At 36.3% G+C, this 23,843-nt stretch overlaps 1 protein-coding gene across 1 annotated transcript in view; it reads right to left on the bottom strand.

Annotated features, from left to right (window-relative positions):
• The window catches only part of PIK3C2G (phosphatidylinositol-4-phosphate 3-kinase catalytic subunit type 2 gamma), a 350,852-nt gene that overhangs the window by 212,177 nt on the left and 114,832 nt on the right, over positions 1-23,843 (bottom strand). Inside the window, exons 14-16 of the mRNA XM_032855093.1 lie at positions 17,613-17,727; positions 9,069-9,199; positions 568-756 (exon numbers count right to left, since the gene is read on the bottom strand). Of these exons, the coding sequence (XP_032710984.1) occupies positions 568-756; positions 9,069-9,199; positions 17,613-17,727 (435 nt within the window). The remainder of the gene's footprint in view (positions 1-567; positions 757-9,068; positions 9,200-17,612; positions 17,728-23,843) is intronic.

Raw genomic sequence — 23,843 nt, 5'->3', positions numbered from 1 at the left:
AGGAAGAGCTGTTTCCCCAAACCAAAGCCAGCTTCTACACTTATCCCACATGTTTCTCCCTAACTATAAGAAGACATCATTACTCCACCCCCAACTGCATTCCAGCGTATTTTATTCTGTGAGAAGGTCTGGAGAATATATAAGGGATAAATTTTTCCCTTTTATTCTTAATGTTATCATTGGCATATTAATTGTACACTTACTATAAATGGGACATTTTGTATAAAAGATATGGTCCAATTATTAAGGACTTACTGCTTTTGAGAGGGATAAAGAGTAGAGAATTTTATTTTTCCCTAATTTGTTTTATTATTTCTGTAAGAGTAACTAAACTCTTCATTTAAAAAACTATGGCCATTAATTATCCTTCCAGTTTAGTACAGAAGACACAATTATAGCTTAGATTTGTTTAAAATTTATATTCATAGTTTACATTTATCTAAATTTATTATCTATAGCTATTGAAATTGGAAACAACCAGAATAGCTATTGAATTAATTATAGAGTCCTATTTTTTTCTCCAAATTTTTCTCATCAGTAATATCATGCTTGTTATGCCATTCTTACCCAGCAGTCAGAAGTCCAAGTGCCTCCAAAGGGCAAGAAAATTTCCATCTTCTCAAAATGGTATGCATTTCTGAAACAGTTCTTTCATCCCATCCAGGGGCACTACCCAGGACCAAAGGAAGGGAGCAGTTTTCATTATTGCAGTAGAAGCGATAAAACCATAAGTATCTTCTCTTTTCCTCAGAGAGTCTACAAAACCAGATTGGAAACTGTAATTTATTGGAGTTTGCTACATTAACAAATGTTAGAGTACAAAATCTTACTCAGTTCTTTGAATTTCATTTTAGTTTACTTTGAAAAACAAGTCTTTTCTTCTTCAGACAATCTAATAAGTTCTTTTATTAGCTTATTTTCTATTAATTTCATTCTTTTACAGAATGGTTAACAAAATCTCTGTCTCCTTTAGGGCAGAGCAAGTTTTATCTGAATCCTGCCACATGTACTACTTAGAACAGAGGTAATAGAAAATTTACTCTCTTACTTTCTAAACTAATTTAGACCCAAGTGTGCCTGTGAAGAAATGGCATATTTTAAAGATGCTAGTCCTTCATCTCAAAGCAAGTTTCACGAGAGTTCAGAAAACTCTGCACAAAAATTCAAAAACAAAGATTTCAATTCATGCCTGGATTGGGGCTTTAAATTCTCATATTTAACTGGAAGTTTGGAGTCAAAATGCCAGTGAATAGGATTTCTTTAAATGCCCAACTGTTTCCCCTGGAGAATGGTTCCAAACAGAAGATCGAAATCTAGGACTAGGGCCATTGACTTGCTGACAGTTTATCATGTTTTGCTCACACTCCAGCAGAAGCATTCAGAACCACAGTTCAACTGGAGGACAGCATTTCTCACATGACAATGACAGCTTTTGAACACTGTCTCCTCCAAACTGACAGTGTTGCTCAGCTTAAATTAGCTAAAACTTCCAAGAAGGATAGTAAGAAATATTAAAATATTTTAAAGGTTAATATTTCTCTACATTTTTAAAAGCCATCTTCATCTACAAATGAAAGGGTTGGATTACAGACATTTTTGAAGTATTCTTGGGCTCCTGTCCCATTTTGTCACTACCTTCCCCACCATAGAGTCCTCAGAAGAAAAATTCCATTATAAAATTATTATCAAATTATGACTAAAACAAATTATCTTGTTCTGATTAAATTCCTTTCTCTCCAATATTGAACAAGGTATTTTTTTTTTACTTTCTTTTAGTGAAGCATAATTTACATCAAAAGAATGCACACATTCAGTTCAATAAATTTTAACAAATTCATACACTGAATAAAAATCACACTCCTTCTAATATATGTTTTCTTACACAAACAGAGGTAAGAACTGGCAGGATTTCTTTCACTCTGGGTTAATATTACCTATTTTAGAACTTCACATAAATGAAATCATAGAGTAAATACTTTTATTTATAGCTTCTTTCACTCACTATGTTTTAAAATTATCCATATTGTTGAGTATATCAGTAGTCCATACATTTTAACCAATGAGTAGCATTCCTTTGTATGAATACACCCCAGTTTGGGGATATTATGAATAAAACTGCTATAAACATTTGTATGCAGGTATTTGTAAGGATGTATTTCTTTCATTTCTCCTAGAAAGTTCCTGGGAGGGGAATGACTGGGTTTTATGTCAGGTATTTGTCTACCTTTTGAAGACACTGTCAAAATATTTTCTGAAGTGGTTGTAAAATTTTACACTATTAAGCAGAGTATGACAGTGCCAGTTGTACCATGTTGTTGGTAACACTTGGTTTTGCCCATTTTAAGATATTATCCATTCTAATAGGTACATAGTGGCATCTATATGACTATTCATAGAATTAGAATTACCATCTTAACAAGAGAATTCTAGTCAATGACACGACATAAACTTCCATTTAGTGAGGTTTTCTTTAGTTCCTCTTAGCAAAGTTTTGTAATTTTAACGTAGAGGTTTTGATATTGTTGATTGAATTTTATTTTTTATTTTTTATTATTAATATATAATGTATTATTTGCTTCAGGGGTACAGGTCTGTGATTCATCAGTCTTATACAATACACAGCACTCAACATTGCACATATCCTCCCCAATTTCCTAAAGATTTATTTATTTATTTGAGAGAGAGAATGAGAGAGAGAGAGAGAGAGTAGGGTGAGGGGCAGAGGAAGAGGGAGACAAGCAAATTCCCTGCTGAGTGGGGAGCCCATCATGGGACTTGACCTCATGACCCTGAAATCATGACCTGAGCTGAAATCAAGAGTGGGACACTTAATTGACTGAGTCACCCAGGTGCCCCTCTATGTTGAGTTTTAAAACAGAATTTATTTTGTTTTTCACTGAACTACAACTGCATTTTGCACTTTGATCCCAAATGCTATGATCTTACATAATTATATTACCTGAAAATAGAGAAAGTTTTGTTTCCTTCTTACCCAGTTCAACACTTTTAATTTCTTTTTCTTACTATATTACACTGGCTAGAACTTCCAAAACCACATTGAGGAGAAATATTTAGATAGACAGCTTTGCTTTCCAGTTGTAGGGGGAAAACATTCATTCTTGTACAATTAATATGATGCTAACTCCAGATTTTTCCACAGATCTAGATTTAATTCAGGATTTTAAGGTTGAGAAAGCTCCATTCAATTTCTAGTTTTATGTTTTTATTAGGAATGAGTGTTAAATTTTGTCAATTGTTTTATTTCACCAAATCTATCAAGATGATATAATTTTTCTTATATGTCTTTTTCCATTTTTAAAGTTTTAATCTAGCTGAATCCTTATATTTATTTATTTATTTTTAAAAGATTTTATTTATTTATTTGACAGACAGAGATCACAAGTAGGCAGAGAGGCAGGTGGGGGGAGGGAGGGGGGAAGGAGGCTCCCCGCTGAGCAGGGAGCCAGACAAGGGGCTCCATCCCAGGACCCTGAGCTCATGACCTGAGCCGAAGGCAGAGGCTTAACCCACTGAGCCACCCGGGCACCCCAAATCCTCATATTTAAAATATAGGCCTGTAATTAGCATAAAGTAACATATTGCTTTTGTAAGGTAGGTGACAATTTCTGACTTTTAATTAGAGTTTTTCCTTCCATGTATATTTAACATAATATGAATATAATTTTTTTCTTCAGATATAATTGGTTTAACTCAACCATATTGTTATTAGTTTGTCATCATTGTTTTCAAACCATTTCTTTGTCCTTTTTCTCTTTTTATCCTGTCATCTTTTGAATTATTTTCTTGTATTTCATTTTTTGTCTTCTTGGCCTGTAAATGTGCACTTAAAATTTGGGTGGTATAGTTCTCTAGAGATTGCAGTTTTATCTTTTAGCACATCATAGCCAACAATGAACTAATATTATACTGCCTTCCATTTCTCATTCTTATTATAGTGGTTATGCATTTTATTTTCATATATTACAAGCCCCCTAGTACATTGTAATTATTTTTGCCTTATACAGTTAATTGCTTTTTTAAGAAATTGTTAAATGTGTAAGTAAAAATCATTTTATTTCCCTATTTTTCCTCTGCAGTGCCTTTCATTTATTCTTATATACTGAGCTTTCTTCTACTTATCCTTTTCTTTCAGCTAGTAAGACAGAGAGAGAGAGAGAGCACAAGCAGGGGAAGCTGCAGAGAGAGAGGGAGAAGCAGGCTCCCCGTTGAGCAGGGAGCCCGATGTCAGGCTTAATAACAGGACCCTGGGATCAGACCTGACTGAAAGCAGATGCTTAGCCAACTGAGCCACCCAGGCACCCCTCCTTTAAAATTTCTTACAGTACATGGGGCATCTGGATGGCTCAGTGGGTTAACTGTATGCCTTCAGCTCAGGTCATGATCCAGGATAGAGCCTGAGTGACACTTGCTGCTGAGCAGGGAGCAGGGAGCAGGGAATCTGCTTCTCCTTCTGCCCCTCCCCTACTCATGCTTTTTCCTCCCTCACTCTCTCTGTCTCTCTCGAATAAATAAATTCTTTAAAAAAATTTTTTTCTTACAGTATAGATAAGCTGATCATAAACAAATTCAGCTGTGTTTAATTGAAAATATTTTCATTCCACCTTCATTTTTGAAATATAATTTTACTGGTTATAGAATTTTAAGTTGACAGATTTTCTTTTTCCCTTCCTAGATGTAAGATAATATTCTACTGTCTTTTGGCTCACATTATTTCTGATGAGAAATCTACAGTTAATATAATAGTTGTTCCCCTGTAGGAAGTTATTTTCTCTGATGCTTTAAGAATTTTTACCTTTATGTTTTATTTTTAGAAATTTAATTATAATATGGATATGTGGGTATGTCTGAATGCTTGTTTGGGAGTTGCTAAGTTTCTTATATCTCTGGGTTGAAGTTAAAACAAATTTGTAAAATTTTGACTATTTTGACTATTATCACTTATTTTATTTTATTTTATTTTATTTTTTTTTTTTGCCTAGATCTTTCTCTCCACTCCTGTGTGTCCAATACACATATCGTCAATATTGTCTGACAGGTTACAAGGATCTATCAGTATTTTTTTCTGTACTTCAACATGGCTAATTTTCTATAGCCCTTTCTTCAAGCTCCTTAGGTGTTTCTTTATAATGCAATCTATTAAGCTTTTCAGTGATTTTTAGAAAATTTAGATATTGTATGTGTGTGTGTTTTTTAAAAGACTTTATTTATTTGACAGAGAGTAGAGAGAGAGCACAGCTAAGCAGAGTGGTAGGCAGAGGGAGAGGGAGAAGCAGGCTCTCCACTGAGTAGGGAGCCTATTGCAGGGCTCAATTCCAGGAGCCTAGGAATGACCTGAGCTGAAGGCAGAGGCCTAACCAAATGAGCAACTCAGGTGCCCCAGATACTGCGTTTTTTAGCTTTTAAGTTTTCGATTTTATTTACTGAGCTTTTGTTGTTCACTCATATATGTCTTTCTTTTTTTTTTTTTTTAAACATCTATAGATGTTTTTATAATAGTTGTATTGAAATCATTAGCTGCTAGTTTAAAAATATTTAGACTTGTCTCTGTTAACTGTTTCCTCCTATCCCAAGCTATGGTTATATATTCCTGAGTCTTTCTTAATCTCTAACAATTATTGATTGTATGTTAAATATTTAAAATGCTACATTGTCTGAATTTTGCCATCTTCTGGGTGTTAAATATTTCTTTTTTTTTTTTTTTTTAAGTAGGCAGTTTAAGCACTAGCAGATCAGCTTTAGCCTTTTGAGACTTGTTTTTGTATTTTAGGTTGGGCATAGCACAGTCTTTAATCTTGGGCTAGAAAACACTTACTCTTAATATGCATCTTGCTGGTTTCTTTGTTGAATGCTTGGGATGTTCTGGGAGCATTTTTTATTCTTATTGGTCAATATTTCTATGTCTTCCAACATTGTGCAACCACATCTCCTTGTGGTAGCTCTTTTGGAGGCTTACAAAATCTCTACCTGCTCATGAGTAGTTAAGTACTCAGTTATGTATTTCTGTAGCTCCTTTCCTTCTCTACTATTATGCTCTAGAAATTCCAGCTGCTTCAGCATCATTAAACTCAGATCTCTGCCCACTTTTTTTTTTTTTCTTTAAATCTCAGCAAGACCACTTCTTTGAATATACCTCCCAGAGCCATGATGTAGAAAGTGCCTTCAGGCTGAAAACCACTTTATTCATGAGCTCACCTTAAGCCCTGTCCAATTTCTGAAAGCATCTGTTTCAAATGTATTTTTCTTGTCTCATATTCTTTTAAGCCAGGAGAATTAGTCTAGTAATAGGTCCCTTTCATAACTGGAAGTGGAAGCATTAATTTCTTTCAAAACAAATGTTTTTCGGGGCACCTGGGTGGCTCAGTGGGTTAGGCCGCTGCCTTCGGCTCAGGTCATGATCTCAGGGTCCTGGGATTGAGCCCCGCATCGGGCTCTCTGCTCAGCAGGGAGCTTGCTTCCTCCTCTCTCTCTGCCTGCCTCTCTGCCTGCTTGTGATCTCTCTCTGTCAAATAAGTGAATGGAGTCTTTAAAAAAAAAAAAATGTTTTTCAATCTTTCCTTCTGGAATCTTCCTCATATTGGAAACACTCTTAGCTGTCATCAAGTATATTTTTTAAATATTTGCAAATATTATTGGTACATTTTCATTGAAATTCATTTAGTCTGAATTTCCTGACTCTGCTTACATTTGATAAATTTGTAAGAAGAAATAATTATCACTATATAAATGACAAAATGTGGTATTTTGAAACAAGTTAATCTGATTCTTTTTTTGAAGTTAATCTGATTCTAACACAAATTTTATCACACTGAAGGCTGTTCTCCATCAATTTCACAATCCAGAATGAAATTCTACTGCCCTGAGCTTAATAATTATATTTGAGTAAGTGAAACAGAGGAAAATGTTGGTTATTTTATGTACACATTATTCATTTAAATAGAAACTGAGGTATAAAACAAGTTGGGATTCACTGAAGTAAACTTAAAAACAAACTCCTAATTAAAGGAAGTTACTGTATTTATTTGTTGCTTTTGATCTTTTTTGTTTGAATACACTTAAAATTTCAAAGCATGGCACCTTTTTCATATTTTAAAAGAAACCATTACAAATATGTTAGTCTGATATGTGACACACTTGTTATATGTTATGTTTTATATTTTTGAGTAAGTAGTAGAAAAGATGTTTCACCTAGCTGACAGCAGTCTAGTATAACAATGGATTATCAAAAGGTATCATGAAGGGACGCCTGGGTGGCTCAGTGGGTTAAAGCCTCTGCCTTCGGCTCAGGTCATGATCTCAGGGTCCTGGGATCCAGCCCCACATCGGGCTCTCTGCTCAGCGGGGAGCCTGCTTCCCCCTCTCTCTCTGCCTGTCTCTCTGCCTACTTCTGATCTCTGTCTGTCAAATAAATAAATAAAATCTTTAACAAAAAAAAAAAGTATCATGAAGACTACAAGAATAGTCCATCATTTACATCCCTTAAGGCAACTTTTTATATCAGATATTATGTGGAGAAACTTTATTCATTACAACATTTATTTTACATGTATTATTTATCAGCACAGTGTACAGTACTGGAAATAAAGGGAAAACAAGATAGAGGGGCTCTTTGCTCTCCCAATTCTTACAAATTTACGAGTAAGACAAGAAAAAACACATTAACAGATAGGATGATAATAGACTGTGTTAAGTATAATAATAAAAGGTAATAAGACTGAGAGTAAAGAGAATTTCATTAGATAGGGTAGTCAGAGAATATTTCTCTAAGAAGATCACAACTCAGTGAAGACCTGACCTACAGGATGAGAGATTCAGTCATGTGAAGAACTGAAGGAGTATTTCAGGCAGAGGGAACACCAAATGAAAAGACCTTGAGATGGGAGAGGGACCAGCACATGTGAACTATATAAAGGAGTCTGATGTCACTTATTGAAGTGAATGAGGAAAAGAGTACTACAAGGTGAAATTAGAGATAAGGGCAGTAATAAGATTACCCAAAACAGAACTCTTGATCACACTCAATGCCTCAGTCTGAAATGGCCCAAACTTATTACTTCCCCAGAGAATTACTCGTAACGTCTGCCTATTCAATAATTTCAAAACTTTGGATTCTCCATTGACCTAACTTGGTTTTTTGCTTTCTCAGTTGGCCTATCCCCTAGTTACTATTAATCATCAAATCATGTCTCCTCAATTTCCAGAATAGGGCTCCCAAATCCAGACATTTCTACCAATATCCAGTGCCATTACCCTAGTGTTAGCCACCATGACTTCTTGCTTAAAAAATTACATCAACCTTCTTGCTATATTGCTTCCATTCTTACTTTCTCTCTAATCCATTCTTCAACTTGCAGTACAAGGGCCCACTCAAAGAGATTATTTAGATCACATGACTCTCTTGTTCAATGTATTTATACAATTTCTTATTCTTGGAATAAAAGGCATTATCATGTTTTATATCTTTTCACAGTATATACAGAAAAGTTACTTTCTTAGTTTAATGCTTTTGCATGCTATTAATGAGCACAATCACCTACGGATTAGAAATTACCAAGTAGAAAGTACCAATATCGCTAGTTCTCTTATGGCTCTTCCTGGGATTTTATTTTATTCTTCAGAGAATTACTGTTTGACAAAATTTAAGTACTCCTTAGTCACTAACTTAGTGCTATTAAAAATTATTTATATCTATTCTTTTTAAATCTGCCAAGAAAATTAAATTTTGTTTTTTTCTACTTACTAAAACAACTTTTTACTCTGTTGAAGGATAGTTGAGCAGTGGTTTATCACTGTTAAATGCTGATTATATCTAATCAGTCTCTGCTTTATTGTACTGAACAGAATGATTTCCAATCTTTTTATTTGTCCTTTGACTAAAGTCAAACCTCCATTGTTAAAAGCAATGGAAAAAACAAATCTTTAAAAAACACACAAAATTACTAAGTTAATTGTTAAACATTAATTGAACATCCAAAAGATGTAACTTCCAGTATAATTGGTGGTGTAAAAAACAGTAGGCAAAATTTACTCAAAAGACCTGGGTCACTTACAGTAAAGGAGACTGTTTCTGTGAAAGTCTGGCAATGTGTTTTAAACACTCTTTTGGTGGTTCTTCAAGATTATTTCTATTCTCTTCAGAATCAAGTTTCATATACTCCCACTCAGTAGCTGGAAAATCAATCTGAAATAAAGAAATGATTTGCCATGTATTGAATGCCTCAAAATGCATTATTAACTTAATACTCTCTATCTAAGGTTTGTAGAAGCTAAGGGAAAATTCCTACGTTTTCTGTGCTCTTTTTTACTTAAAAATAATTTTTAAAAGAATCATTAGGGTTGGGGCACTGGGTGGCTCACTCAGTTAAGCATCCAACTCTTGATTTTGGCTAATGGATGTGGGATGAAGCCCCATATCAGGCTTGTGCTCAGCACAGAGTCAGCTTAAGATTCTCTCTCTTCTTCTCCCTTTTGCCCCTCCCCCTACTTGTGCGCTTTCCATCTCTTTCTAACATAAATAAGTAAAATTGTTTAAAAAAAAAAAGAATCATTAGGGTTTGGACTTGGTATTTAAATATATATATTGTTCGGCGAATCTTCAATTATTTACATAAATGGTATAAATTAGTAATCTGTAATGTTGCCTGAGGAAAAATGAAAAAATAGCAATATATGAAATTTCATAAATTTAAAAGTTATATTTTTGTTTAATGCTGAAATTATATCCTTTTTACAGTTCAGTACTAAAATGTCATTATATTATTAAATGATAAAAATTATAAATGGTACTTATACTTTTCTCACGTAAATACCTGAGAAAATAGAGTTACTCTATGTTGGTTTATACTTCAGGAAATCTACAGGGCTGTGAACAACTTTGAAGACATGAATTTCTGGTGAAGATTTATTTAAATGTATAACCAAATACAACATTCTTTTTTCTTGCTCTGTAGTTCAGATTTATAGATAGGGCTAGAATTCAGGCCTTTTTTTTGGCAGAATGTGTTTTCCATTAAACCATGTTTCAGTGATGATCTGATTCTAGTAAATTAAAAAAAAAGTTAACAAAATAAACAATTTCAAACTATGTAAATGAGCTAGTTACTTTAGTGCCCCATATGTGTGTTTAAGTTATGATACATTTTTTTCATATTAAAATACCTAAAATTATTTTTCTCTGCTGAACTATTTTAGTTTGGGATCTCAGAGAAAATTGAGAAACATTATAAGGTACACTGTGTGAGTTAAAACTTGAAATACAGTTGACTCTATTTGGGTTATTTGCTAGAAAAAAGTTTTAGCAATTTTATAATCTCCAAAATGTGTTGTCACATTTGTTTTTGGTATAATTTTTGTTATACTGTACCACTTAATACTCCAATATGATAAAAGAACTGAGTCATAGAAAAGCAATGTTATAATAAATTTTCCCTCTTGACAGAAAGCTTAATTTTTGTCCCCTAGAGAGCTGTAACTCCAGTATTGGCAGGTTATATTATTCTTCGTGTGCCCAAATACTTTAAACACATGAAACAAAAATACTAGAAATAGTATTTGATGAAGTAGTTCCATTTTATGTTGGTTTTAAGTGAAGAGCAGGGTACATGAGGAAACTAAAGCTATTGGATGAGAAAACAGAAGTATCCCTGTGCACAAATATATAATAAATTCTTTGATATATTTCACTTATGAATTTTTAATTTCTGATATATGAATGAGGCCCTATACTGACTGCATTATGTCACATGTTATGAGGCTAAAATTACTAATTTCTGATCCAGTGATAGAAAATACTGGAATTTCTCCCAAATGCCTTTTGTTCTAATTTTTCATGGAAGTGAAGTTCCCACAAAGTATATGTTATTATATTTGTTCTAGAATTTTTTTTGCATATCATGCATTATGAAGATATAAAGAGTATCCATCGCCTTCAAAGAACTTAATTAATTAATTTTCTCCTTAATTAACTAATAAAGGAGAAAAATGTATATATTAACAAATATATATAAAATGTATATAAAGTATGGTACAATTCATATACATAGCACCCCAAAACTCTGCTTCAAGTCAGTAATGGCAAAAATGTGACTCTGATTTTCTCCTTCTGTCATTGTGACTAACCAAGCCTGCTTTAGTCTCAAAAGTATTTTTAATGGAGTTCTCTAGGAGATCTTTTCAAATGTCTCCATTGCATCTGTCATAACACCTATTTATTACATTCTTGCCTCAAGCATTGAGGATAGACTCCTGATTTCAAAAACAACAACAACAACAAAAAATTATGAGGCTCTTTTCTTTGAGATGCAAGAAAACATTCAGACCTGATTATCCAACCCTCTAATTCATACCTCCTTATACATCTGAATATTGAATTCTTATGTTCCATTTATGCCTCCTACTTCACTTCCTCTCATCCTTCTCCATTCACACTTGACCACCATGGTTCCTACTGTGACTTCATGACTTGGAATTCTTTGAGAAAGCAGCTGTGAATGTTTCCAGTGTCCATGACCCACAACCATGCCCAGAGGCCCATGGGCCCAGCATGGGCCCCCATGATTCTGTCAACTTGTCAAAGAACAACCCCCTGGACTGTAGACGTATTTTGGATATTATAAGGCACATGAATGTTAGACCATAAGTACTAGGGTAGTTCAAGGGAAGGAAGGATGCTTACCAACTGGATGGCAATTGTAGTGAGTGTTAAGGAAGAAACTGTAAAAGAGGGAACTGCCAAAAGGCAGTTCAGGAATAATGGGAAAAAAAAACCCCAAAACCAAAAAACATCTGCTATATTAGGATGCAAAATGTGCTGCGTTCTAAAGACTTGGTATCAGTAAGACTGTTGCCTCCCCCTAACATTGTTGATAATGGATACTAAGCATCTAATACAGTGTTAGGTAAAGTAAAATACTTTGGATGAGTAAGAACTGGTTTAAGAGGAAGGCCACTTAGATAAAAGGAAGAGCCAAACACTCTAGAATCTGGATTCTAATAATTGCAATAAAGTGCTAAGTTCAGAAATATCTGTAGGCTAGGTTATTATAGTGATCAGATGTATGGACACATAGCATTGATTTTATAAATACTGTATTTCAGGTACTATGCTAGAAAGTTAGGGATAAAACACCCAATGCCTTCAGTAATAAAGAAGTCAATGGGTAAAAAGTCAGTGAGAAGTATAAAGTGGTGCATGTGTTCATAAAAATCTTATTGGTTATTGTGTGAATGCAGAGGAAGGTCACTTAATGCTGCTTGGGTTGGAAAGAGAGGAGAGCATATGGAAGAGATTCCTAGAGGAGGGCCTGTGGATCCTAAAAGTGAATATTAATTACACGAATAAAATCAGAGAGGAGGGGTAGGTAGTAGATGGTGAAAGGAAGAGAGAGGGCATACTGCAAGCAGGAAACAGTATTTGTAAATGCACATAAGGTAAAACCAGGACAGTGCATGTCAGAAACTACAACATTTTCAAAGTTACTGGAGCATGAAGTGTCAGACAAGGAGTGGCAAGAGAAACAATGGGAGAGGAGTCATGCTGTAGAGCGTGACCTTAATTCTCTAGGTAGTGCTGAATTACTGAAGAGTGTAAATAGAGGAGTTGGCAGGCAAATTTAAGTTTTAGAAGAATCAAACTTACGGATTTTGGATTATAGAATGACAAAACTAAAGGTAAAAAAAAAACAAAAACCCAGTTAAACTATTGTGACCTAGGAGGGAATTTCTGAACTAGGCAGGTGTAGCAAATTGAAAGGATACACTTGAGGAACATATGGGAGATAATTGGCAGGATAGAGTACAGACCAAACATGCATAGGGATAAAGAGGGATGAGGCAAATGAAATAAGTAGGTGTATGAGGGGCATGAACAGACATAAATAATTCAGGGGGTGAGAGCAATTTGGAGAGAAAGGTGAGCTCACTTTGGGATATATTTTCTTTGAAGCTGTCTGTACAATATCCAGGTGGGAGTTTCATGTGGCTATATTTGTCTGCAGTGTGTAGTGTGAAAGAATCTGAACTAGATGGGGCACCTGGGTGGCTCAGTGGGTTAAAGCCTCTGCCTTCGGCTCAGGTCATGATCCCAGGGTTCTGGGATCAAGCTCAGCATTGGGCCCTCTGCTCAGTAGGGGCCTGCTTCCTCCTCTCTCTCTGCCTGCCTCTCTGCCTACTTGTGATCTCTATCTGTCAAATAAATAAATAAAATCTTTTTTTTTTTTAAAGATTTTATCATTTGTCAGAGAGAGAGGGAGAGAGAGCGAGCACAGGCAGACAGAATGGCAGGCAGAGGCAGAGGGAGAAGCAGGCTCCTCGCCGAGCAAGGAGCCGGATGTGGGACTCGATCCCAGGACGCTGGGATCATGACCTGAGCCGAAGGCAGCTGCTTAACCAACTGAGCCACCCAGGCGTCCCAATAAATAAAATCTTAAAAAAAAAAAGAATCTGAACTAGAGATAGATTAGGAAGTGAACCTGGATAGATATTGTGAATAAAACCTTAGAAATGAATGAGATCTAGCAATTCTAGTGCTAGATATATACATGATATAGATATAGATATAGATATAGATGATATAGATATCTCCTAGATAAATGAAAACATATGTCCACACACAAACCTGTACACAAATGTTCACAGCAATGCCATTCTCAATAGCCAAAAAGTGGAAACAATCTCAATGCATATGAACTAATGAATGGATAAAGTATAGTATATCCATGCAATGTAATATTATTCAACAATAGAAAAGGAATGAATACTGATATATGCTGTAATGCAGATGAACTTTGAAACATTAACCTAAGTGAAAGAAGCCAGTCACAAAAGACCAAGTATTATATGATTTGATCTATATGAAACATGCAAAATAGGTGAATCTATAGATACAGAAAGTAGATTAGCAGCTTCTTAGAGTTGGGGAAAATGGGAGAGTAGGAGGTGATAGCTAGAAGATATAGGATTTCTATTTGAAGTGATGAAAATGCTCTAAAATTGATGTTGTGGTAATTGTATTTATCTTTGAAAAAAAAAAAAAGAAAAAATCCCAAAGCAATTAATTGCACACTTTAAACGGGAAGGTTATAGGGTATGTGAATTCTATCTCAACAAAGTTTTTTAAAGAAATTCTCCCAGGGAGAGTACATATACTGAGAATAGCAATGGGCAGCAGATGGAACCTTTGAGAACTGTCAACAGGAAGGACTAGCAGAAGGGGAGACTGGGAAGGAAACAGAGAAAGGAGAGGAGAAAAGTGTTCTCTAATGGGAAAGAGAGTGCCAAAAGTTGCAGAGAGCTAGTATGAAGAGAACTAAAACCACCACTGGATAGAGCAACTAAGAATAACAAATAAGCCAGGATATAGTGAATTTAGACAAGAATGAGGAGGTGGGGAAGTAGAGGACTATAGAACAGAACAAGAGCAACATTGACTAAAACTCTGCTCTTAGTTCTTAAATTGTGATAGAGCCATGCGACTAGATTATACACAGAGAGAGGTAAGAAGTTGAGGGAGATCCAGGTTAGTGAAATGATGCAGTAATCTGTCTCTATTTCTTTTCTTTTCTAAGATTTTATTTGACAGAGAGAGAGAGAGCATAAGGAAGGAGGAATGACAGGTAGAGGGAGAGAGAGAAGTAGGCTCCCCACTGAGCAATGAGCCCAGTGCCAGCCTGGATGTGGGGCTTGATCCCAGGACCCTGGGATCATGACCCGACCTAAAGGCGAACACTTAACTGAGTGTTAAGTCAGTTAACTGACTGAGCCACCCAGCTGTCCCATTATTTATTTATTTATTTATTTGACAGGATGAGAGAGATCACAAGTAGGCAGAGAGGCAGGCAGAGAGAGAGGGGGAAGCAGGCTCCCTGCTGAGTAGAGAGCCCAATGTGGGGCTCAATCCCAAGACCCTGAGACCATGACCTGAGCTGAAAGCAGAGGCTTAACCCACTGAGCCACCCAGGCGCCCCTTTTGTCCATTTTTTTTTAAGATTTTTATTTATTTATTTATTTGACAGACAGAAACCACAAGTAGGCAGAGAGGCAGGCAGAGAGAGAGGGGGAAGCAGGCTCCCCGCTGAGTAGAGAGCCCGACGTGGGGCTCGATCCCAGGGCCCTGAGATCATGACCTGAGCTGAACGCAGAGGCTTTAACCCACTGAGCCACCCAAACATCCCTCTTTGTCCACTTCTAAATTCAGATCTACTTCACTCCACCCACAGCTTCTGGTTGGCACTTAAGCCATAAAACCTAAAAAGAAAAAAGTGAGGGACTTAGAGGATTCAGGTTTTGTGACATATCATATCCCTTCTCATACTAGGGTAGCTACCATGGGGCAGTAACTGTCTATCTAATAATACAATCAGAAAAGTACAGATCTGAAAGAAGTTGGATAGGCATAGTATAATCCTTTCATTGTACAGATGTGAAAATATGTTTGGTGACTTATTCAAAGTCATAAAGTTTTCTGTTTAAGAGCTAAAACTATAATCCAGACTTTCTAACTCAGAGCCATTCCCTGAAACACATGTCTTTCCCTGATACACATCTTGACTCCTTAACTCAAACACTGGTTGCAGAATTTGCTAATTTCCTCACTATAATCTTTAGGCTGAAAGATTCTGCTCTAAATTTAGCTGTATATAATTAGAGCAATATTGGTTAGTAAGGGTTTTAACTTTAACAACTCTTACTTTATTCTGTATATTTTATCATCAATTAAAAATATCCTGAGAAGTTTCTTTTTATGTCTATACCATTTGAAATTATTTTGTAAAAATTAGATTATTTAACTTTTGCATACTGTTGAATGATTTACATTTTTTTGTAAGATAATTTTTTTTAAGATAAATTTGGCTATAGCTCCAGATGTTTAGTAGGAAATCTATGCTGCTATTGAATACTTGAAACTAATCCTCAGAATCCACTTGCCAGGATCTCAGTTCTAAAAGAGTTATTCCTCTCATCTGAGAAGAATCATCTGATAGTCTCTCTTACTTCTTCTATTCCAACCATTGCTGTTTAAAGACCCCTTGAATCATGACTTTATATCCTCAAAGCTCAGTCAATGGTCAGACTTGGAAGATTCTCATCAGCCTGAGGTAGTTTGTATCTCGCATGCAACAGTCTGTTAAAAAATGCATTTTTAAAAAGATTTTATTGATTGATTGATTGATTGATTGATCACGAGTGGGGAGAGGGGCAGAAGGAGAGAGAGAATCTTAGGCAGACTCCATGCTGAGCATGCAGAGCCCAACTTGGAGCTTGATCTTACAACCCTGAGATCATGACCTGAGCTGATGTCAATAGTCAGACACTTAACAACCTGAGCCACCCAGGTGCTCCTGCATTTGTCCTCTTAAAGAAAGGTAGTCATCATGTTACAGTGGAACATCTGCTAAATAATAAGCCATTATATGTTGAGTATCTATGATGTTGTGCCAAGACTAAACCTGAACACTCTTTTTCATCATCACATCTATGAATTAGAAGTAGATCTTTGATTAATGTTTGGTGAGGACTTCCTCCTTTGCAGTGAAAGTCACATTTTTATTAGTAATATTTTTCTCTTCCAGTTTCAATGTCTTGCTAAACTTTGTCCCTTACCCCAAACATGGAAACTTAAAAACTTAGAGACTCCACTAGCTTTATCTAGAACAGCTTCTACTCAACTGAGGGCAATTTTGAGGACATCTGACAATATCTAGAAGCATTTTTTGATTGTCAGAACTAGGCAGGTGCTACTGACACCTAGTAGGTAGAAGCCAAAGATGCTGCTAAATATCCCATAATGCATTAGACAGCCCCCACAACAAAGGGTTATCTGGTCCAGAATGTCATTAGTGTTGAGGTTGAGAGACCAGTTGTAGAGAGTGCTGCCCCGATAGCACTTCCCAGTTTTTCCCTATAGAGATGGAAATTCCGTATTTTCTGCTTTTCCATAAATGGGAGTGGCCATGCTTCCTGTATCTGATCAATATTATCATTTACAATGATGAACACCTAAGGAGCTTTCAGGAGAAAGGAACAAAGCCTGGAATCATTAGCCACCTTTTACTCATGATTACAAATCACAGAAAGAAGAGGGGTCTTAAGAGTTAAGAAAGTATGTTGAATGGATTTTGTCTGTAGTTTCTCCTCCATACTGACCTAATTGCTAGTCATATAGGAAATGTACAATTGAAGGATTTTAAGGGAACATGACACAATGCAGAGGTAGGTGTAAGGTACCAAGTTAATAATATATATCAATGACTGTTTTCAGACAACAGAGAGAAAAATGAATCTACATATGAATATACTAATGGCGACACTCCATTTCTATCCTTCGTGGTCATGGTTGACAGAATGGCTTGAAACTGCTATTATATAAGCTGGGGGGAAAGTGCTTTGAGAGCACTAAATACAAAATAAAAGAACTAGAGGTTTTACAAATCCCAGCCAATTGGAGAAAGAGAAGACAATTAAAATGTGTGATCCTAGAAGAAAATGTTTCTGTAATTGAGAAGCTACTTATCAACCAATACTTGCTGTGTATGCTTTTTTCTTTTTTTTTTTTTTTTTTTGTCATGTATACTTTAACTTCATAGCCTGACACTTACCTGCAGGATCACTGGAGATGGCAGGCTTGTATCCCACAGTCCTGGAGCTATCATTTCTATGGGAGGCTCATTCTCTAATGTCATGCTGAATAGCATAGACCCAAGAATGGATTTGCTACAAAAGACAATAGATACAGACATACAGGAGTCACTTCAAGAGGAAAGTTATTATTATCTATAACTGCTTTCTTTTGGAATGTAAACATAACCAGCTATTTCAGTGACTTCATTCAGTAGCTAGAATAGAAATACAATATTCCACAACCCTAGATACTGATTAGTAGTTAATTCTAATATATGACATGAATGGCTATGTTCACAGATAGCTACATTTATTTTCCACAAGAAAAAATTATTTCCACAATAGATTCTGACAGGCAGAATTTATTCTTAGTATCCAACAATACTGATTATAAGATGAGACTAAGAATCTTAGATTTATACTCTTGGAGTTATGAGGGCCTCAAGTCTACAAAGATATCAACTCTTCAGAAAAAGTTTGCTCCATGAAGTGACTAAATTCCCCGAGCTTCATTAAAAGTATGACCTCTAAATTTATAGAAAGAAAATATTTAAATTAGCATATGATCTGCAGAATCAAAATAGTTGTGGGACTTCAGAGAGGAAGTGCTTCTAAATAGAAAGATTATTCATAGTCTGAATGTTTAAAAAATAAGTTGTAAATTACCATTGTAAATGAGGGTACATACAGGAAGATTTTAGAAAGCAAGAATTCATGGATGGTTTTAAAAGCTTCAGTAACATCAGAATCCACAGATCCTCATAGGAATTAAAAGAGAATCTATACTTGACTGTATGTATAAATTAGATTATTGGTAAAATGTTCCAATTACCACTGAGGACAGTCCTTGACTTTAATATACTAAAATAAAAATGTAAGCAAGACAACAAAAATTAAAGTTTATAAACAACTTTAAGACATTGAGTGAGCCTTATTGAAAACTCTGTAAAGGGGGAAGGAGCTAAGATGGCAGAGTAGTAGGAGGACCCTAGGCTTGCCTTGTTCTTCAAACACAGCTAGATAAATACCAAATCATTCTGACTTTCCAAGAAATCAATCTGAGGACTTACAGAACAAACTACACAACTAGAGGGAGAGAGGAGGCCACATCGTGGAAGGTAGGAGCTATGGAAATGTGTGGAGGGGTGGGAGCCCTGGTCACAGATAGAGATGAGAGAAAGAGGAGCACACAGGGAATTGCACAAGGAAAACAATTCCTCAAAGCCATTGATGGGGAAAATAAGAGGGCTGATTTTCCTATTTGCCACCAGCAGAGCTCAAAGACTGGAGTTTTAGAGATCCATGACATGGCTGGTATAAAGCCCTGAAGGTGCTATAGTGCTCCTGTAGAGAAAGCAGGCAGGTAATTCAGGGGGCAGAGGGCATAATCTGTGGATCATCTGAGATGTATTAGGAGATGGTTCCCCCTTCTTGGAGGCATTGCCTTTCTGAGGACAAAGGAGCTGGTGGGTGCCATTTCCCACCCCCCAAACCTCATCATAGATGCAGACACCTGTTAGTGTCTGAGGTGTCTCAGTTAGCTGAGGACCGCTAACCTGGACACTGGCTCTTTAGTGCACTTTGCTCCAAACCCCACACTCCCACACTCTTGTGCAATTGCCCTTCTGGGTCAAACCTGCACCAATACCAGTGCAGCGAGATCCTCCCCCAGAAGACCAGTGCATATCCCTGCCACAGCAGGTCCCTAAAGTTTGGAGACTGGTTGATTGATTGACTGATTTTTAAGTACACTCCAAATGGGGCTTGAACTCACAATCCTGAGATCAAGACCTAAGCTGAGATCAAGAATCAGATACTTAACTATGTCACCCAGGTACCCTTAAAGATTGCAGTTTTAAAACTCAGCTGGCCTGGCTGGGCTAAAACCCAAAGTGCATTGTGCTGCTCCAGGCAGGCAAGTAACCCAGATACAGGTAGAATGAAAACAGTGATCTGAAAACACCTATGATGCAAGAAAGGAAATTATTCACTCTTCTAGGAGGGCTTCCTGATAACAACAAGCATGAACTCCCCTCTGTGGGGACAAAGGGGCAGCCATTTCCCTCCCCCACCCCTCAGCATATATCAACTTCAATAAACAGCACAGCACCAACACTGGTGGCCTAAACCTAAGCCCTGCCCCCACTGTGCTCAGCTGGTATTGCTTTTCTCCAGCAAATGTGCCTAAGGAACAGTGCAGCAGGCCCCTCCACCTGAAGGACAATACAAATCCCTTCATGCACCATGTCTACTGACCACGGAGTTCTGCAACACTTCAGCTCTAAGGGAAACCACACTCTGGCCAAGGTCCAAATACCCTCCACTAAAGGCAAGGAGAAACCCTGAAGAAGATTGACCTGAGGGATACAGCAGCCACAACACAACAACAGAGTGTATGCAGCATACACCAGAGACACTTCCTGAAGCTCCAGGCCTTGAATGTTATATGACTTCGTCATAATGCCATTACTCTCAGGAGCAGGAAACATAGTAGGCTTTCCTAATATAGAGAAGAGGACAGAGACCTGGACAAAATACCAAGAGAGAAAAATTCATCCCAAAAGAAAGAACAAGTAAAGGTCATGGCCAGGGATCAAATCAAAACAAATTATAAGTAATATACCCGATTCAGAATTTAAAGCAACAATTATAAGGGAAATAGCTGGGCTTGAGAAAAGCATAGAAGATACCAGGAAGTCCCTTACTGCAGAAATAAAAGAGCTTAAAATGAACCAGGTCAAAATGAAAAATGTGATAACCAAGATTTGAAACCAAGTAGATGCAATGACCATGAGGATGGAAGAATCAGAGGAATGAATAAATGATAAAGAAGACAGAATTATGAAAAATCATGAAGGTGATCAAAAGAAGGAAAAAAAATATTGGATCATGGAAGTAGATTTAGGGAAATCAGTAAGTCCATAAAATTTATTAACATTCATATCATAGGAGTCCCAGAAGAGGAAGAAGAGAAAAAGGGGGGCAGAAGGTTTATTTGAGGAAACTATAACTGAAAACTTTCCTAATCTGGGGAAGGAAACAGACTTCCAAATCCAGGAAGCACAGAGAACTCTCATCAAAATCAACAAAAGCAGGCCAACAACAAGACATATTGTGGTTGAATTAGCAAAATATAGAGATAAGGAAAATATCCTAAAAGCAGCAAGACAAAAGAATTCCTAACTTACAAGTGAAGAGAAATAAAGTTAGCAGCAGAACTATCCACAGAAATTTGGTAGGCCAGAAAAAAGTGGCATGATATATTCAATGTACTGAATGGGAAAAATCTGCAACCAAGAATACTCTATCTGCAGGGCTATCATTCAGAATAGAAGGAGACACAAAGTGTTTCCCAGACAAACAAAAGCTAAAGGAGTTTGTGTCTACCAACCCAGTCCTGCAAGAAATATTAAAGGGGACTCTTTGAGTGGGAAAAAGACTAAAAAGGAATAAAGAAGATCTCCATAAACAATACAATAAGCAATAAAATGGCACTAAATTGATATTTATCAATAATTACTCTGAATCTATATTAACTAAATGCTCCATCAAAAGACATAGGCTATCAGAATGGATAAAAAAACAAGACCCATTTATAGGTTTTTTTTACAAGAAACTCATTTTAGACCTAAACACACCTGAAGATTGAAAGTAAGGGTATGGGGAAATATTTTATCATGCAAATAGACATAAAAAGAAAACCAGAGTAGCAAATACTTATATGAGACAGACTAGATTTTAAACCAAAGACTGTAACAAAAGATGAAGAAGGGCACTGTATCAAAATAAAGGAGTCTATCCAACAAGATTTAACAATTGCAAATATTTTTGCCCCCAAATTGGGAGGACCCAAATACATAAAACAATTAATAACAAACATAATGGAACTCACTGATAATAATACAATAATAGCAGGGGACTTTAACATCCCACTTACATCAATGGACAGATCATCTAAACATAAAATCAACAAGGAAACCATGGGTTTGAATGACACACTCGCCAGAAGGACTTAACAGATATATTCAGAACATTTCATCCTAAAGCAGCAGAATACACATTCTCTCAAGAGCACAGGGAACATTCACCAGAAAAGATCAACTACTGAGTCACAAATCAGGCCTCAAGAAGTATAAAAAGATTGAGATAATACCATGCATATTTTCCAGCCACAAGGTTATGAAACTTGCAGTCAGCCACAAGAAAAAATTTGGAAAGACCATAAATACATGGAAGTTAAAGAACATTCTACTAAAGAATGAATGAGTTGTTGGAGGCTATGGCATGGTTGGAATCGAGGATCAAACCAGGCCCTGACTTGTGTCTCCTTCAAAGTCCGGACACCTTGACAAGGTTAAGGACGGGAAAGTTGAGTAAAAAAGGGTCTGTGTTATGTGTTGTACGCTCACCCACATGACTTCCCACACACTCTCCCTACAGAAGGGAACAATGTGGTCAGGGTCATGAATTCTTAGTTGGTCCTTGTTGTTCCTGTACCTCCCATAACCCACTCCCTGGTTGATTGTCTTGTTAATGGCATTAGCTGAGACTACCTGGCATCATGAGGTTTGCTTGTAGTTAATGTAAACTGGTTATAGAAACTTGCGGTCATCTGACTAGGTACTGATGTATTACTCCTCCTATTCTGGTCTGCCTTATAAATGCTTGTAAGATGTGGAATAAAATCAGCACTGTTGGACATCATCTTCAGTGTCCCTCCTGCCCCCATCTCTTTGTCTCTTAATTTCTTTTCACCATCCTCTTAACCCTCACGTTTTCCTGGTCGATTTGTTTCGCCAGCCGCAACAATGAGTCAACCAGGAAATTAAAGAAGAAATTTAAAAGTAGATGGAAATGGATGAAAATGAAAGCACAACAGTCTGAAACTTTGGGATGCAGCAAAAGTGGTCCTAAGAGGAAAGTATATAGCAATACAGGCCTATCTCAAGAAGCAAGAAACATCTCAAATATAACCTAATCTTATATCTAAAGGAGTTAAGAAAAGAACAACAAATGAAGCCTAAAGCTAGCAGAAGAAGGGAATTAATAAACATTAGAACAGAAATAAATGATACAGAAGCAAACAAAATCAGTAGAACAGATCAATGAAGCCAGGAGTTGGTTCTTTGAAAAAAATTAATAAAACTGATAAACTGGTTCCTAGAAAGACTTATCAAAAATAAAAAGGGGGGGGGAAGGACTCAAATAAATAAAGTCACAAATGAGAGAGGAGAGATCATAACCAACACCACAGAAACACAGCCAGAATATTATGAAATTTAGATGTCAATAAATTGGGTAATCTGGAAGAAACGGATAAATTCCTAGAAACATATAATTACCAAAACTAAACCAGGAAGAAATAGAAAACTTGGAAAGGCCAATAACCAGCAAATAAACTGAATCAGTAATCAAAAATCTCCCAAAAAACAAAAGTCCAGGGCCAAATGGCTTCACCGGGCAATTTTAACAAACGTTTAAAGAAGAGTTAATACCTATTCTCAAACTATTCCAAAAAATACAAATGGAAGGAAAACTTCCAAAGTCATTCTATGAGGTCAACATTACCCTGATTTCAAAACCAAACAAAGACCCTGTTAAAAAGGAGAACTATGGGCCAATATCCCTGATGAACATGGATGCAAAAATTCTCAAGATGAATGATACTAGTGAACTGAATCCAATAGTACATTAAAAAAATTATTCACCACAATCAAGTGGGATTTATTTCTGGGTTGCAAGGGTGAATCAATATATCTAGATAAATTAATCTGATATTCCACTTTAATAAAAGAAAGGATAAGAGCCATATGATCCTCTCAACAGATACAAAAAAAGCATTTGACAAAGTACAGCATCTGATCTTGATAAAAATCCTCCACAAACTAGGGATAGAAGAAATATGCCTCAATATCATAAAGGCCACAAACAAAAGACACACAGTCAATATCATCCTCAATGGGGAAAAACTGAGAGCTTTCCTCTGCAGTCAGGGACAAGACAGGCATGTCCACTCTCACCACTGTTGCTTAGCATAGTAATGGAAGTCTGAGCATCAGCAATCAGACAACAAAGAGAAATAAAAATCATCCAGATTGGCAAGGAAGAAGTTAAAATTTGCAGAAGATACGATATTCTAAGAAAACCTGGAATACTCCACCAAAAAAAAAAGCCAGAAACAACATACAAATTCATTAAAATTACAGGAT

Source organism: Lontra canadensis, unplaced genomic scaffold (assembly GCF_010015895.1).
Source record: "Lontra canadensis isolate GAN:19392208 unplaced genomic scaffold, GSC_riverotter_1.0 scaffold9, whole genome shotgun sequence".
Taxonomy (NCBI): domain Eukaryota; kingdom Metazoa; phylum Chordata; class Mammalia; order Carnivora; family Mustelidae; genus Lontra; species Lontra canadensis.
The sequence above is the reverse complement of the archived record's forward strand: the minus strand, read 5'-3'. Positions and strand labels throughout refer to the sequence as shown.